This window comes from Cladophialophora bantiana, assembly GCF_000835475.1.
Source record: "Cladophialophora bantiana CBS 173.52 unplaced genomic scaffold supercont1.6, whole genome shotgun sequence".
Lineage (NCBI taxonomy): Eukaryota > Fungi > Ascomycota > Eurotiomycetes > Chaetothyriales > Herpotrichiellaceae > Cladophialophora > Cladophialophora bantiana.
Window position 1 is genome coordinate 316309 of NW_015971580.1, and position 15965 is coordinate 332273.

General features: G+C 51.0%; 5 protein-coding genes across 5 annotated transcripts; 1 reads left to right on the plus strand and 4 right to left on the minus strand.

The window, feature by feature from the left end:
* Positions 1-606: 606 nt before the first annotated feature.
* Positions 607-2760, minus strand: Z519_04434 (uncharacterized protein; the record flags this gene model as incomplete). The annotated part of the gene is made up of 3 exons (XM_016762180.1): positions 607-1592; positions 1636-2509; positions 2578-2760. 3 exons carry the CDS (start codon positions 2758-2760, stop codon positions 607-609), a joined length of 2043 nt encoding a protein of 680 aa, XP_016621127.1.
* Positions 2761-3027: 267 nt separating this feature from the next.
* Z519_04435 (uncharacterized protein) lies at positions 3028-4786 on the minus strand (the record flags this gene model as incomplete). The annotated part of the gene is made up of 4 exons (XM_016762181.1): positions 3028-3370; positions 3524-3579; positions 3632-3830; positions 3879-4786. 4 exons carry the CDS (start codon positions 4784-4786, stop codon positions 3028-3030), a joined length of 1506 nt encoding a protein of 501 aa, XP_016621128.1.
* A 595-nt stretch (positions 4787-5381) lies between these two features.
* Positions 5382-6290, plus strand: Z519_04436 (uncharacterized protein; the record flags this gene model as incomplete). Its single annotated transcript, XM_016762182.1, has 1 exon — positions 5382-6290. The coding sequence occupies one exon, from the start codon at positions 5382-5384 to the stop codon at positions 6288-6290; it is 909 nt and encodes a 302-aa protein (XP_016621129.1).
* A 309-nt stretch (positions 6291-6599) lies between these two features.
* Positions 6600-8695, minus strand: Z519_04437 (uncharacterized protein; the record flags this gene model as incomplete). Its single annotated transcript, XM_016762183.1, has 3 exons — positions 6600-8285; positions 8360-8406; positions 8461-8695. 3 exons carry the CDS (start codon positions 8693-8695, stop codon positions 6600-6602), a joined length of 1968 nt encoding a protein of 655 aa, XP_016621130.1.
* Positions 8696-11262: 2567 nt separating this feature from the next.
* On the minus strand, positions 11263-15020 carry Z519_04438 (uncharacterized protein; the record flags this gene model as incomplete). The annotated part of the gene is made up of 6 exons (XM_016762184.1): positions 11263-13606; positions 13654-13783; positions 13946-14156; positions 14204-14491; positions 14613-14907; positions 14956-15020. 6 exons carry the CDS (start codon positions 15018-15020, stop codon positions 11263-11265), a joined length of 3333 nt encoding a protein of 1110 aa, XP_016621131.1.
* Positions 15021-15965: the final 945 nt, after the last annotated feature.

The following is a 15965-nucleotide window of genomic DNA, read 5'->3' on the forward strand; positions in this document are numbered from 1 at the left end:
TCAAATCGCAGACTCAACACCCTCTTGTCCTGCGAGCAAGCAAGACGAGGTGTACACATGTACAAATACGCATCCAGTTCCCAGTTCCATATCATATAAAAAGGACCAAGTGAGACAAAGATCAGGAATGAGATTGATTATCACGGGCCATGAATTCTGGCGAGTCTAGATTTTGCATAGCACTTGCCCTCTGCCTTGCCTGGTCTTGCCTTGCCTTTCGCTCGTTCATCCTGGTGTCCTTTCGTCCCAGGAGACTACGTAGTTGTCATCGTGGTGGTCTCTGCTTGGGCCGAATACGTAGGACCTAGAGAGCTCCCGTCTATTGCCTGTCGAACAACTGTGCTCGCATTACAGGTTTGAAAAGAAGGGAAGGGAGAAAAGGAAAACGGGAAGCAGAATTGAGAGCCGGTACAGTAAGTAACTAGGTAAGCTGGGAAGTAAGTAATCTATGTTCTCTCATGAAACCTCCTGGCAGTATTGAAGTTAAGTAACATCTGCCTCTATCCGCGTCATACGGAAGACAACCCCTGGATTAGACAGTCGAGAAGCTGAACAGCAAAATGAGCAGTAGCAGCAGCAGCAGCATTGGAGCCGTGGGTATCATTCTTACTTCGCCGTCGCTCGACTAATTGCAAAAACGCCAACAATAACAACGGCAAGCGTGACAATGGCGCCAGGAAGAAGCAGGTCATTCGGCACACCAGCAATGATCTGGGGTTGTTCTTCCTTCCGTTGCTGCGTCATGGGTGGTGCTCGTTTCGATCGTATCGTCTTTGCTACGGGCGCAGCTTCTTCTTCTTCTTCCTCTTCTTCATCGCCCTTGTCTGCGGCTTCTACTATTGCTGCCTCCTTGAGGATGGACTCTGGAGGAGTGGGCGGTTTCGAAAGCTGAGGTCGCGGATCCACAGTCGTGGCAATTGGCGGTTGAGCCGGGTCATGCACGAACAAGTCGACTTTATCTCTCTTCCCTTGTCTCGCGAGCAGTATTGCGTCGAGAAGGTCTTGATCCGTGGTGATAGAGACTGTATCGCCCTCATTGTCCAAGTAACTCAACGCATAACCGGCTTTACCCAATTTACCTTCCTCAACAGTGGCTTCTCCGCCTACGGATTCCACTTCACCCCCTAGTTTGGCGGTGACTTGGTCAACCAGTTCGGCTAAACCGCTGCTGGCGTGGACTTGAATCCGATGGACTCGTCCGCTGGGGGCTTTGAACTTGAACGGGAAAGGTGTCTCCGGCGATTCGACAGACGGAAGGACCTCTGAGTGGACATCGTCTCCTCGGTGCGAAGCGGAGTCGTGTGGCATAACGCTGTCCCCCCTTTCAAATCCAGGACGGCCAGACTCTGACTCCATCATTGAACGATGGCCAGGAGTCGTTGGGCGATGGCTGCCTTCACCAGACATGATGGATTCGGTGTCGTTGTCCATTGACAGCCAGAACTTATTCCATGCCGGGCCCTCTGCTTCTCCCGAATTCATAGTGTTGATCTGTTCGAGGGTGGCATACGTTAATTTGAGGACGTCCACCATGCCAACGATCTCACCCTCGCCGTTCATGACGGGGAGATTGAGATAATGTCCATCTAGAGCTGTGAGCACTTTTTTCCCGGGTTGGGCACAGAAAAGACTTACCATGCATCTTGCGCAGAGCAGCCTGAATGCTCATGTCTGTGGGCGCAAAATCCGGGTGAGGAGTCATGACTCTCACGACACTACAAGTTGACGGGTCAAGACCGGGGGCGATGACCCGTAATACCACGTCCTTGCTCGTAAAGATGCCAGTGATAGACCCTTGATCTTGCACCAGCACTGCCGTTGTGTGATTCTCCTTCATGAGCTGAGCCGCCTCTTTGACCGACGTCCTGACCGAGACGGTCGTAGGAGGGAGCCCATTCAGCACCGATTCCAATGTAGGTCCCGACATCTTCTGTCTCAAAGCCTCGACATACTGGATAATCTGTTGGGGTTGGCTGGAGCCAAGTTCAGACTGCACGCCTTCCAGGGCATCGTACAGCTTGCGCGAAGAACTATATGCACGTTCCAGCTTTTCCATAGCCTCGTAAAAGCATTTCGTGATGTCAAGAATCCCGGATATGTCTTGATTTTCATCCATGACAGGCAGATGTCGGAATCCTTTTCGGACCATGAGATCCAGGGCATCGGTGGCGCTCGTGTCAGTTCTCGCGCACAACGGGTTCTTGGTCATGATCTGTTCAATGGTGACTTGGTTGGCTTTGATGCCGGCGCCGACGACACGGAAAGCCAAGTCCTTTGCGGTGAAAATACCCGCGATCCTATCGTCGTCGTCGGTAACCAAAACGCAGTCTTCTCTCTTGGCAGCCATCAGCTGAGCCGCCTCGGCGACAGTGGTGGAGGGCTTGATCTGTAAAGCCTGACTGGGTTTGAGGGCTAGGACTGTCCCCGGCGGTGCCTTGCGGGTGTGTCGGGCGCGGGAGGGGACGTGCTTCTTCTTGCTGAGGTCGGCTTCCATCTTGCGTCGAATTGCCTAGTAGCAACCGCCATGTATGTTAGGCACCGAGCGGGCTTGAACAGGATCGGGATAAGAACACGCACCTCGTCTCTCTTACTCTGCTTCTGTCGACTTGCAGACACGGTGGAGGTGCCAGACATCTCGCTGGGGCCAGTATTAGTGGAAGATTCCATCTTGGGACGAGGAATTGCGGAAGGAGAGTCTGCAAATGGCAGTTGACCACGCCGGTTGGGCGTGCCTCGATAGGTGCCACTGACCCCGGACATGGTGGATGACATGGAGGCAGTGAGTGATGTGGAAGACCGAAGATGGTCTGTGGTGGGAAGGGGGCCGCGAGCACAGGCCGTCTAGGTCGTACCGAGTAGTTGGGACTTGATTGAGAGTTTCTCGTAGATCCGAAGATTGGATGCAAAGTTGCAGGTGAGTTCCCGCATGATTGTTGGTTGCCGGAACAGAGGCCTACATAAACAAACGATCAGGTGACATCAGGTGACATCAGGTGACTTGACAACTCCCCTCAACCTCACCCATTTCTACAAAGACCTCTTACGCACAACCACCCACATATCCTTCTGCAGATGCGTCCCACAGCACCGGGTATCCCACAGATGCAGCGGGTTTTTAGCCTCGAACTCAAACCTCCTCAACAGTTCCACAAATACCTTGTTCAGTTCCATAAACGCAATCGGCTTGCCCAGGCATTGATACTTGCCATAGCCGAATACAAGGTCGTTGTTGCGTTCCATTTCCTTGAGCTTCTCGGCTGAGGACTCGTGGCCATGCGACTCACAAGCGAGGATCCAGCGCTCGGGGCGGAACGAGTCGGGATCGGGTGCGAAGAGCTTCGGGTTACGGTGGATGGCCTTGACAGAGGACCTGCTCGATAGTTAGCAGGCAAAAAGGGAAGCCCGGAGGATTAAGTCTTGCCCAACTTTGACTCCACCGGGTACGACGTAGCCACATATCGTGTCGCCTTGGGGAGGAGTCTGCTACGGTTACTATGACGAAAACGATATATAAGGTAAGTACTGGAAACTGACCTTCTTGGATAGTTCACCGGTCACAGGAGGGTACCAACGGAGCCCCTGTATGATGTCAACTTTTAGCAGCTTGGCAAGAAAGAAACCCAAGGCCAACCTCCTTGATGCAGGCTTGAAGATATGGCAGCTGCTTTGCCTGAGCCTCTGTAACGATATCCGTTGGCCCTGCGGGAATCTTTCCTTGCACCAAAGCTTGGTCAATCTCGACCATGAGTGTGCGATAGATTCTTGGATTTGTCATGATACACAAAAGGGTTGCTCGGATTGCTGTTGCCGTGGTGTCAGAACCAGCGGTTCTATCACGAGTCAGTGCTCCGGACAACTGCGTTCAACGTGAGGCGGACAAGTTGAGGACACTCTCCTGTTTTGCTTCCTCCTGGGTGAGCCCATGCCGAATGAAGCTTCCCAACATGTCCTCTTTATCTTGGTTGGGCTTCCCGTCGGGACCAAACCGCCTGCCTACCTGCTCAAATGCAATTGCTTTGACCCTGGCCACACCCATATTACCGTCTCCAGCTGCGGCCAGCTTTTGTAAGAGGCCAAGATTCGTCATGAACTTCAGGAACCCAGGCACGGTGGCTGTCCAGGTGATGTTGGGGAAGAGGGCCTCCAGCTCCTCGATGTAGCCAAAATTGTCCTTATCGTCACGTAGATCGTGGAATTTGGCATCGAAGGCGACCTTGCTCATGACGTCGCTCGTGAAGAAGGCAACTTTGCGGGCCAGGTCCATAGGTTTGATAGTCCCATCCGTGCTAATATACTTCCTGTCGACAAGATCGATCAACTCCAGGAGAGCGGCGTTCACGTCCTGTTCGAGCGACGTGTTCTCCTTGCCAGAATACCCGGCCGCCATCTTTCGACGGAGTTCTTCATGTCGAGCCTCGTCGAGAGTGGAAAAGATATTGTCTTGACCTGGGTTCAGCCGCATGGCATAGTACCAATCTCCACGCACGTAGGGCGAGCGCGGCGCGGAAAGGCGTCTCATAACATCTGAATCGGAGCAAATGAGGGTTTGAGGGCCGACGCGCACGAGAGGCCCGTACTTGTCAGTCAGACCACAGAACTGATCAAAAAGATCGGTTCGAGTGTGCAGTTTGAGCCAGGGGAAGATGCTCCATCCCCAGCCTCGAGGCCCCGGGATATGGCTAAGCTGGTACCACGATCTCAGCCAAGAAGAGATGTAGGTGACCACAAGGATCAGTAGAAGACCATCGGCCACTTTCGAACCTGTCAGAGACGGACCGGCAGACATGTTGAGCTTGCAATCTTCAGCTTAGACGGTGAAATGGGTTGGAAGATTTGCGTTGGTCACGACTTGCAGGTTTGTTCGGCGCCTTGCAGACTCTAACAGACTCAGAACTAAAGGCGGAGAGGAATGATTTCCACCGGTCCTAGATACGTCTCAGGATGTCCCTGCCAGTATCTCTACCAGTTACATGCCGCTGGTCAGACAAGGGGAAGTCGGATCCACGGCCAAGCTAATGCAACATTTATCTGCGCCAGGCCGGGTTGGTTCCGCCTGCTTTGGCGAGGACAAGGCCATGGAGATCAAGAACTAAGGGTAATTCGTCAATCACTCTCTCCATGTATAAGAGAAAGAGAGTTTGTTGCGCGGTGTCCGACAATCTTCGGGGTGGAGAATCGAGACGCCTGCTGATGATCAAGACGGCCTACTTGACCAATTAAGGTCATTACTTCTTGCCTCTTCAACAGCTCTCAAATACGAACAATATGCTTTTATGAGATGTCGTCATTCAATTCGCCCCCGCGGGAGTCTATATAATGTCGAGGGTTGGAGAACTATCCACACAACATGCCATCTAAGTCTCATCATACGAACTGAAGCAATGTCTGCAATCAGAATCCCCAAGGGCTCTATCAACCTTGCTGGCCTTCTCTTCAAGCCAGCTTCCCTGTCCGACAAAGCCCCCGGTCTTGTAGTGATTCACCCAGGCGGCGGTGTGAAGGAGCAGACTGCCAGTACATACGCAAAACGACTTTCAGACCAGGGTTTCGTGGCCATCTGCTACGATGCCTCCCACCAAGGCGACTCGGAGGGTCTGCCTCACTTTCTCGAAGATCCCTCGGCCAGAGTGACCGATGCTTCTGCCGTGGTCGACTACCTCGAAAGGCTCGACTATGTTGACATGAACCGTATCGCCGTCGTCGGAATCTGTGCCGGAGGTGGCTATGCCGCCGCTGCTGCCAAAGGCGATCATCGTCTCAAGGCCGTCGCCATGGTCAGCGCTGTCAACATTGGCGACGGTGCTCGTTTCGGATGGTACGGGAATGAGCAACCATCCAGCCAGGTCGCTAACCTTGACCAAGTTGCTCAAGCCATCCAGGCCGAAGCCCAGGGCACCGAAGCTGCCACTGCGCCATACGTTCCCCCAACTCCGGGGGATAATACACCGGTCGATCTCGCTGACGCGTACAATTACTATTGTACCCCGCGGGCGCAGCATAAGAACGCGCAGAACAAGATGTTGCTACGCTCTGTGCCGTTGGTCCTCAACTTCGATGCCTGGCAATTTGCCGATCTATTCTTGACGCAGCCTGTCCTCATTGTTGTGGGCGAGAAGGCCGAAAGCAGATGGCATTCGGAGAAGATCTACAAGATCTTGGAGGGCAAGAACAACAATGTCAAGAAGGTTGTCGTTCCAGATGGGAGGCATATGGACTTCTATGACAAGGACGACTTTGTCAACCCTGCAATCGCAGATATTGTCGACTCCTTCACACCGGTTATGGCTTGAAACGAAGACAGGACATAGGAGGCTGAGGGCCGCCGTTGCGAGATGCAAAGTATTGCTTGATGCAATGAGAAGGCTTCTGAACTGATTCTCGAGGGCGAAAATTGTTTTGGGTTGGATGCCTCAAGTTATCCGTGGTACAAGGCTACGAAACCAACGCAGTGACCAGAAAAGGATTGCGATCAAATGAATGCCTTCATTCCGAACTCTCAGTGCATTTTTGTTGTCGGACAAACAAACATTCCAGTAGCCAATGAGTCGATGTCTCCAAGATGTGCGGTTGCGGTTATTGTTTTCGTTTTGCCCGTCGTTTCAGCTCTGCAGGACTTTCGCGCAATCCATCACCCCAAAAGTAGATGGGTCCACCTCTGCGAGCAGGGCGGACCAATCCATGCCCCTGATCGTTTCCAAATCTCTGGGTGATCGCGTTGTATCTAAGCCGTACTGTACCTGTAGGTAAGGCTGTTCGGGTGCGGTGACGTTCTCAAGGACACCGCAATGGACAGTGCGCACTAGTTGGGGGTTGATCAGCCAGTTCAAGTTTACAGCTGTGGGATTGGGAGTCTCAGTGTGGTTGAGATCCTGGGAAACTCCATGATCTGTAGGCGCATTGCCGTTGTGAGCCTCATGGAGTAGTTTCGCAGAGATTGCATGTTCCGTGTCACTGTTACCACCACAACCAATGTTGGCAGCATTAACAAGGTCCCCTTGGGTGGCGGCGTCGTTGGTCGTATTCGGATGCACATTGGGTTGGGGAGCGGTTGAAAATGGTCCCTGATTACTAGCACGACCGACGTCGTTGCCAACTTCAGCCGGAGCCACAATGGTGTTTTGGGCCAGTCCATTTACATCCAATCGTTCCCAGAGAAGAGTCCGGAAATTGTCCAACACGCGTCGGGTAATGCGCTCCGCGTCTGCTCGGTCCAAGCCAGGAAAGTAGCGAACCTGGTACTCGACTTGATCGGGAATAATATCATCAGCAGTCTGAATGATGGCTTGTTCAACAGAGTCAAAATGTTGGTAAGGAGATTCTGGCCGACTTTCGCTTGGAAACAGAATGTCCCACACTTGGAACCAGCGGACCTCTTGCGGCGTCAAAGGTGCTTTCTTCTCGTAGGCCTTGCGACGCTCCTCAGTCATGATGTAACGTTCTTCCGCGAATTCTGGATCGACGTGTACCTTACATGGCTGTGGCATTTTCGCATGTTTGTCTAAAGTGGCCTCGTCGACGAACTGTTCGGAACAATGTTTACAGAAGTACTTTGGTCCACAGTGAATAGTTCGCAAGTGGTACGACAGACTCTTTGTGTCCGAGAAACCATTCGTACATGTTTTGTACTTGAGTCCATTCGCCGAACCCCTCCTGTATTTTCCGGGATATAGTTTGTGGAATTGACATGCTAATTTTCGATTGGATCTTTTGGATGACTTCGGCTGCTCGGGTATGTCATTTCTCCTGAATCCGCCATTGTTTCGATGGTCATCTTCTTGGTCACCTCTTTTCCTCTTCAGCTTGTTCGAATCACCCTGAGAAGTCGATCCTGTGGTGGAGCTGCGAGCGTCATCGGAAGAAGATCTATTGCCAGTTGATGTGGAAGAAGTTTCAATGGATCTTGTGCGGAGTAATCCATTCACATCCAACTCTCCCGTACGAAGCCACCTTGCGAATATTGGAAGAATTTCTCTCTCTACCCCGGCAAGGATCGTCCGAATAACCCCTTCGTGATGCTCGCAGGTCTCGTAGCTGTCGTCTGAGGCGCAAGATTCATCCTCGGATGTCTCCTGCTCCGAGTCGATTTCGGGCTCCGTGGAGATCGGGAGCAGGGGAGATTCCCCCGACTTCAAAGGCGATGAGATCGTAAGCTCATGCGATTTAGGTACAAGGCCAACTTGGTAGGTGGGACGATGATTCTCGGCTTCTAGTTTGAGCAAACCCCTAGTAGAAGCTTCGTGTGCAGAATTTAGTCCCAGGATATCCTCGCTAATTATGTTGAGGGGCTTGGTGGATGAGGAAGAATGCAGACTAGCGCAATGGTATTGGAGTTGGAGGGAGTTCTGAAATGTCATCGCACATTCTTGACAGGTAAACGTTTTGTAATGGGTAATGGGTGGATCTCATCTGATAGTTGGGTTAGCTGATTCGACGACTGTGAATTGAATCGAGAAGAAATACTCTGCTCCCGAAAGCCTGCACCTGTTTCTAATGTTAGGTCACTAGATTGCTTTTTCTGGATTGCGTTGAAGTATCGGTCCAAATCCATTGCCTCCTCCGTCATCTGGATCTGAAAATCAACCGGCCCAGGACCACGATGCTCGCTCCAATAGCCGGAGTCTGTGGTACCACCATGGCTTGATTGAGTCTCCGAGTCTGCATGTTGGAACTTGACTTGCTTCGGAGATATGTGCATTGATGTCTCATCTTCGGAACGAATGACCGCTGGGGGTATAAGTGGTTGTGGGAACCCTGGTCCAGTGTCCGAGGATGGACTGCCAGATGGATTCACCACATCCAGAATCCGCGTTTGGAGATGAGAACTCCATCTATCTTCTCCGCAGCGAATCGGTATTGTATGGGGATATAGTGGCGGGATTTTGGCCTGGCGAGACTGCCACTTGCGTTTCTTTGTTTTAATCTCTCAATTATTGATGTAGAGGCCGAACGGGTTTGCCTTCTTTCCTGCCATAGAATCACGCTTTTCACAGAAAGACGCCCACAAATTCACCTGTGAAACAAGCCCGGCCATTCTAGCCGCCATCTTGGTTTTAGACGTTCGTGGGACGTCTTGACGGACGGCGTCGCCCGCGGAGTCTGCAGTCATTATGCCTGTCGGAATCAATGCTGGAATAATGAGATTGGAACTCCTAGAAGGGACTGTTGCAATAAAATAGAGACCATTATCCGTTAGCTGATAGATTCGTTTCAGGGAATTTCAAACGGCATGAATGAATGATCTCAACAGCGCAGACTGCCGGAGGAGCTGAGTGTGATCCATCGTTGGAGATTGGAGCGCGTCTGGGGAATTCCGCAAAGCAATCGATCCGCAACGCAGAATCCGCGTTCATGGATCCTCGTATTTCTAAATTGTGCCATCCCTAAAGGAGCAGCACCGCCGCATCGATGAGAACGCCACTGACTGAAAGTGTGGTCGAAGTTTTCCTTGTGGTTGAGCGTTGAGGGAGGCCTGAATTGGCTTTGCGGATTCCGCGTTCAGACAACTTGCAATGTAACTGTCAGAGGTCTTGGGTTCGAAAGGAAAAGGTTGAACGCGTATATCGCACAGCACTATGACCACAGTTAGAAAGAGATGATATGCAGCCGTGCACTCGTATGCCAGTGTGGATATTGGTGCTGATACGCCGCAAAATGGACAATAGAGACACTCGTCAACGGAAAACGTACAATGTAAATGGATAAAAGCAATCCAAAAGACCGGGACGAACCTTACACTTCAAAGCTAAGTGTAGGTATAAAGCTTTCCAGCAAGAAGCGCAACTTTCCCACTGATCAGGCCTCAGTTGGAAACGGATGCCAAAATGAGGTCGAGCTCAACCCATCAAACAAGTGTTCGTGTAGTCTTGCAACACCACCGCAAGCATTTTGTGTACAGCAACATGCTCGTCGGACCCTTCGAAACTTACGCGGGAATAATGGCCAAACTTCAAGAGAAGTACTTCCGAGAAGTCCATGGTCCGTCTGTTACGCAGTTGCAAAAGTGCCTTCTTTGCCAAGATCTAGCCCTTGAGATCATACCAAAATCATCCGTTGGTGTGCCCCTCTATTGAGAGAAGTCAAGTACTGAGCATGCTACAGCTCACCTTTGCCGACGTTGAGTCAAACTTTCCATCTGCTCGAGTCTTCCTTGGCAGGGGACGGTTTGACCAGGGCATGACAGAAGCTTTTCATCACCCTGAATTGATGAAATTAGGACTTCCATTTGCCAACACTTATCCGGAGTTGTGTACCTGGACGGTGACAGCAGAAGAGAAAGTCGTCCTTGTCCGACGGAAATTTTCGACAAAGCGGGCCAAGGGATTCATGTGCTTGAATTTGATCCTGTTTGTCACAGTTGGAGCTGTGGTTTCCATAATGACGGACAGAGGTGACCTCGGTGTCGCAATAAGTGCTGGATTGTTTGCCATTCTGCAGCTATTGCAAGGCGTCGCTTCTTGAGTCCTTCATTGAGAGCCGCCATCGGAGGTAATCGGGACGAGCAGCTGTGGGAAGTTGTTCTAGCCAGCTCGAAGATGGTGAGATGGCATGGGATGAACTAGATGTCGGCACTCACACAGCCATCTCGTTATCGTGAATGGGTGTGTGGACCCTGGTTCAGGCAGAAGTTCGATTATCGCCGGTTGTCAATTCGTAAATTATCCAGCTGGGTGACTTGAAATGGCCGAGATCGCTTGATGAAACATTAGAAGTCCGACAAACGTCATCCTCAGCCGCTACCACTCCCTAAGAATGACCAAGCATTTGTACCTGCAAAGATCAAAGGTGGCCTTAACTTACAATGGAGGTTACATACCTTGAGAAGGGGTAGTTACCCGTCTCTTAACCGCGTGGATAAGCTCTATCGGAGTACCTCTCATTTCGGCCAATTATTCAGTGCTTCGATCGTAGATAGAGGGCACCGTGCTTTTGCTTGTCAGGATACATCTTTTACGATTTGGCTTGCAGGTGTACACGTATCACTAGTGGTAAGGTACGAGTATTATGTAGGACAGACAGAAGACGCCGCAGCTCGACTTCCGAAGGGGGCTAAAGCGGTCTAGTGCCTTGGCATTGATAGTACTCAGCCTTGCTCAGCCTCGTCAGGATAGTGCGATGACAGGGACCAAGACAGCGGGGACTTCCGTGTACTTCTCGTATGTCCTCCGTACATCCCTTTGAGAAACCTGGACATCCTCTGTCGCTGTTGACATCACTGTTTAGTGGCCAGAACTATGACGAGGGCAGCTTTCAACGATCCATGGCCTAATGCCTCAAGCTCCAGACTTTCTTCCGAGGCTTCTCCACAGCTTCCCCTGGCTCTTCAACAACACCCCCTTGCCAGCTCTTCCAACGTGAGCGAAAGCCAGGTATGGAACTTCGCGTTCTCTTTGCTTGTTCGTGAGCGGGAACGTACACAGGGGACAGCAGTGACGCGGAAGACGACACTGACTGAGCGTGGTGATGACCCCTATTCATGTTGGGAGTGGGCATTTCGACCTGCTCCACGAATGCGACGGTGCTTACCGCGTTATTCATCTCGTGCTTTAGATCGACTGAGCTCTTTACAGTTCGCATTGTGGGTCTCACTTCTTTCTCTTCTTTTTCGGCACTTCCCACCGCGGTACACTCGTCGCTAGACATGCGCCGTGTCGGATTCGACCGCAGTGGCAGCTCGTATGTCAAAATATCATGGCTCATGGTCAGCAGCGCAGCGTCTGATGGTTTCTTCGTCTTCTGGCCGCCTCTTCGATCGATTGCCTTTATCTGCTTTTGAAGTTTCACCAGGTCCTTGTGCCGGCCTTGCCATTCGTATGTTTCACAAAGTTGCTCCATTGCTTGTATTGTGGCTGGATGCTCCTCACCAAGAACTCTGTTGCGAGCTTCAATCACCTGGAGTTCTAATTCCTCAGCCATCTCGGCCTTCTGGTTAGAATTTTGGCGAACATAAGTCGCGGCTAGGTCTAGCATGCTGATAAGAGTCTCGGGATGGTCTTCACCTAGAACTTCTTGTCTGCGCTCCAGGACTAACTTGTTCAGTGTTTCAGCCTCGTCATAGCGTCCCAGATGCCCATAGGTGATGGCTAAGTCGCGCATGGTGAGTAGGGTGTCGGGATGGTTCAGTCCCTGTGTTCGTTTACTCACTTCCAGCACACGGACTTGTAGGCGCTCAGCCTCCTCGTACCGACCTTGTATACCATGAAGAGACCCAAGATGAGCCACCGCCCGCAGCAGGTCCGGGTTGTCCTCCGGGACGGATTGCTTTGCGGTAGCTACTGCCTGAAGCTGCAGTGCCATAGCCTCTTCAATTTTGCCCTGTTCGAGAAGAATGCGTGAAAGATTAGTGTGGCTAGCCAATGTATCAGGATGGCATGCTCCGAGTGAAGCTTTCCTGACGGTTACAGCTTCCGATGCCGTCTCTTCTGCACGACCATGGTAGCCCTTGACCCTAAAATATGTGGCTGCATTGTGTAGTAATGCCGCCTTCGATGTCGAAACTCTGCCATCTTCGGACTGCACCTTGTTCTCCAGCACCACCTCGACATGAGGTAGATAGATCTCGCAACTTTTCCATTCTTCCCTTTCGCCGGGAGGGAAGACAATTGAAACAGCCACCAGTGCCTGTTCCGCCCAAACAGCGGCCTCTCCGTGAGACTGCAGCCACTGCTGTGTCACCAGCTGCACCATCCGATGCAAGCTGAATGCTGCATGGGTCTCACCTCGTATCGTCAAGGGGCTTTCTTCGACTAGAGAAAACCGTTTCAAGAGCCCACAGGCTTTTTCAAAATCGATGTCTAAAAGGCTCTGATCTCGTCTTCTAATTAGCTCATCGGGAACACAGTGCCTGTCCAGGAAGGCCAATAGAGAGAGAATTTCAGCAGCCAGAGGGTTCTGTTCTTTGATCCGTGTGAAAGACATCATCCAAGTTGTCGTCACTGCGTTTCGAGCCTCGTCCTCGGCCATGGTGCTAGCAGCGCTGTGACCAAGGAGTTTCAGCGCGTTGAGCCTGCTCTCTTCATATCGCTGTAGATATCTCGGAATGCTAAGGGTGTTCTCCCAAATGAACGCCGCGGCCTGAGTCAGAGCCAGCGGTATGTACTCCAATTTGTTTGCCAGTTGAGTGATGTCCTCTTTCTTGTATTCATCTTCATCCTCGAGAATCTTGCGGACAAGACCAACAGCTTCCGAATCGGCCATACGCTTGACTTGTAGCAATGAGCTCATCTTCACCATCCCGATACCTACTTTCTTGTCTCGGGTTGTCAACAGAACGGCGCCATGTGCGCAGTCTGGTATATAATCTGCAAGCCTGCCCGAAAAACTTCTTTTGCCTTCAGCATTAGAGGACTTGAAGAACATGTCGAAATCGTCAGCGTTATCAACGATCATCAACCAATCCCCACTATCCTTCTTTATACTCAGCCAGTTCCTCACAAGGCTCAGGATGTCTGCTTTAGGCGAGTCAGCTCCTGGTATCTTCAATTCCTCGGCCAAATCCATATATGATTGGTGAAATCGTTCCAAATTGCTGGCATGTATCCAAAATACAGACGTCTCCGGATGGGTTTCTCTACACCAATGGGCGTAGCTAAGGGCAATCTGAGTCTTTCTGTGACGGTGAGTAAAGTAGTAGCTTAGACTTTCTGAGGAGCATACCCTATCCCACCAAGCCCGTAAAGGGCTGCTCGCCTCTGCCATCCAGGATGAGGTGAGAGTATCTCAATCAAGCGCGCGATGATTTTCTCACGGCCAACAAAGCTCGAATTCTTTTGATATGGTACAAAGACTAGAGTCATGTCAGCACCTGTTCTTCCGACAGGTTTCTCGTCGAAGAAAAGGGGCGGAGCATTCAGACACAACAAAGCAGATACTCGAGTTTCGCGATTCCAAAGCAGCGTCAAGATTATATGAGGCAATATATGCCCATTTAAAAATTTACGTCACTTACATGTAGGCGACTGAACATTACTGGTTTGAGAACTCTTCTGGGCTGGAGTTTGAAGTGCTTCTTCGACCAATGCCACTAAATCGTCTTCGACTTGCTGGTAAGCCGAATTTGGTTCGGGGAATTTGCAGATACTTCTGTGGTCGCCGTCAAGCGCGATAGCAGTTTCTCGTTGTCCCGAGAGACCCAGAGTGGCAGATTGCTTATCCACAATCTGAAGTATGTTAGTTGCGCCGCCCGCGATATTCAAGGTTATCATACCAAACCCAGCGGTCCCATTGGTAGTGTCTCATAGAAGGAGAGTATCTGATAGTCTTCATACTGATGTCTGAACTCATCCTGGAGATGTTCAGAGAACAACGAGTTGTACTTTAGATTATCCATGAAAGTATTCTTTTGATTCCGCAGGATGCATCTGGCAATATTTGCAGCAATGTCGCCCAATTGGGCATGACGGCCTCCTCGATGAGGAGTCGCGAAGAACACCAATCCGAATGTCGCTTTGCGAATACTAGCGTATTTGTCGTTGAGTTTCGCTTCAACGAGTGCCTAGGTAGAGTCAAATGGTGGTCCTTGGGACGGACAACTCGATTCTCTGAAAGAAGTGAAATAGAGGCGCGCGCAAGAAGGGGCTCAGAGTACTGGCTAGGAAGAGGAAATTTCTACTTACTCTCTTGACAACAATACCCCCTAGACTGTGTGCGATGAATATAATCGGTCTGTGCGGATCCACTTGCCTTCGTTGCGCATTGAACCGATCAAGCAGGTTGACTGCCTGTTCGTTGACGCCAGCGGTCGAGGTCTCGATCGCCACATTGGAGTTATATCCGAAGAGAAGAATCCTTGCATTTGGCAAGCGCTTGGGAAGGAAATCGCACAACCACATCTTCTTGTTGTCTGCCGTCCATGTGGCCTCAGCGTGGAATTTTTTGTTGATCGGATTTAGGCCATGTATGGCCACAATGCTGGATAGCTGTTAGCCGGAGGGGCACGATCCAAATGGAGATCTATACAAAGCCAGATCATGGCGGGATATGGAAGCAGTTGACCTTTGACTTAACGTACTCAATATCAGCATCGTGTGGATCAACAAGTATCCGAAGGAAGTTTTGCTCGATGGTAGCCTATTGGTCAGTTCAACTTCTTGGGTTTTGCTGAAAGGAGAGATAGAGGGACGGTTGGATCTCCGTACCATGGTCAAGAAGGATGCTGATATCCACTATACCGTGTGACCTAGGTTGTGACGACGTGAACGCTGCCAGGATAAGGCGATTCCCTAGGACCATAAAGGGGTCTCTCAACCGAGGAGACCTGTAACATCGGGAAGAGGGGTCGTGTGCAGGTTTTGTGACCCAAACATGCCAAAAAGGATGATTAATGTTCGGGAGGGTGTCCTGATAAACCTCGATATCGGAAACTGTCAACGAAACACGGAAGGTTGATGCCCTTTGACTTTGGAAAATGGCTGGCACAAACAAAACGCACAATCGGTCCATCGAATTCCCCACTCGTGCATGAGGCTGCCACATCAGCAACACGCTACTCTCGTGGTGTGAGATGTGGTGCACCTCCCGGGCCTTCTCCTTGTAGAGCCTAGCCTGGCAAGTAGTTTGGTATGTGAAGCAACATCACGTAATAGCTCGGTACAAGTTTGCTCTCTATCGGGGAGAGGTTGAATTGGCTTCGGTTCCTGGCGCATGGCTGTCTGTATAATTTTGTTTATGAACCTGGATCAGTGCAGAGAGCATAGCTTCGTGTGTCACGAGGCATGGAAGACTCGTACTGGGATATAGACCAATTGACCTTACGAGATTAGTGCCCAGGGCAGCCGCCAGGGATGAGTGTCAAAGTCGGATGCTCGGGGGCAAAGCCGGGTTCAAAAATAAGTGGCATAGTCTGTCCCGGAATCGTACCCCATGAGTGCTCAATACCGTCAAAGCGACGGCTCCATCGGAAATAGTTGACAGTATGGCTCTGAATGACAGCGGGCCACTAATTCCAAGGTAAACGGAACCCGCATTAC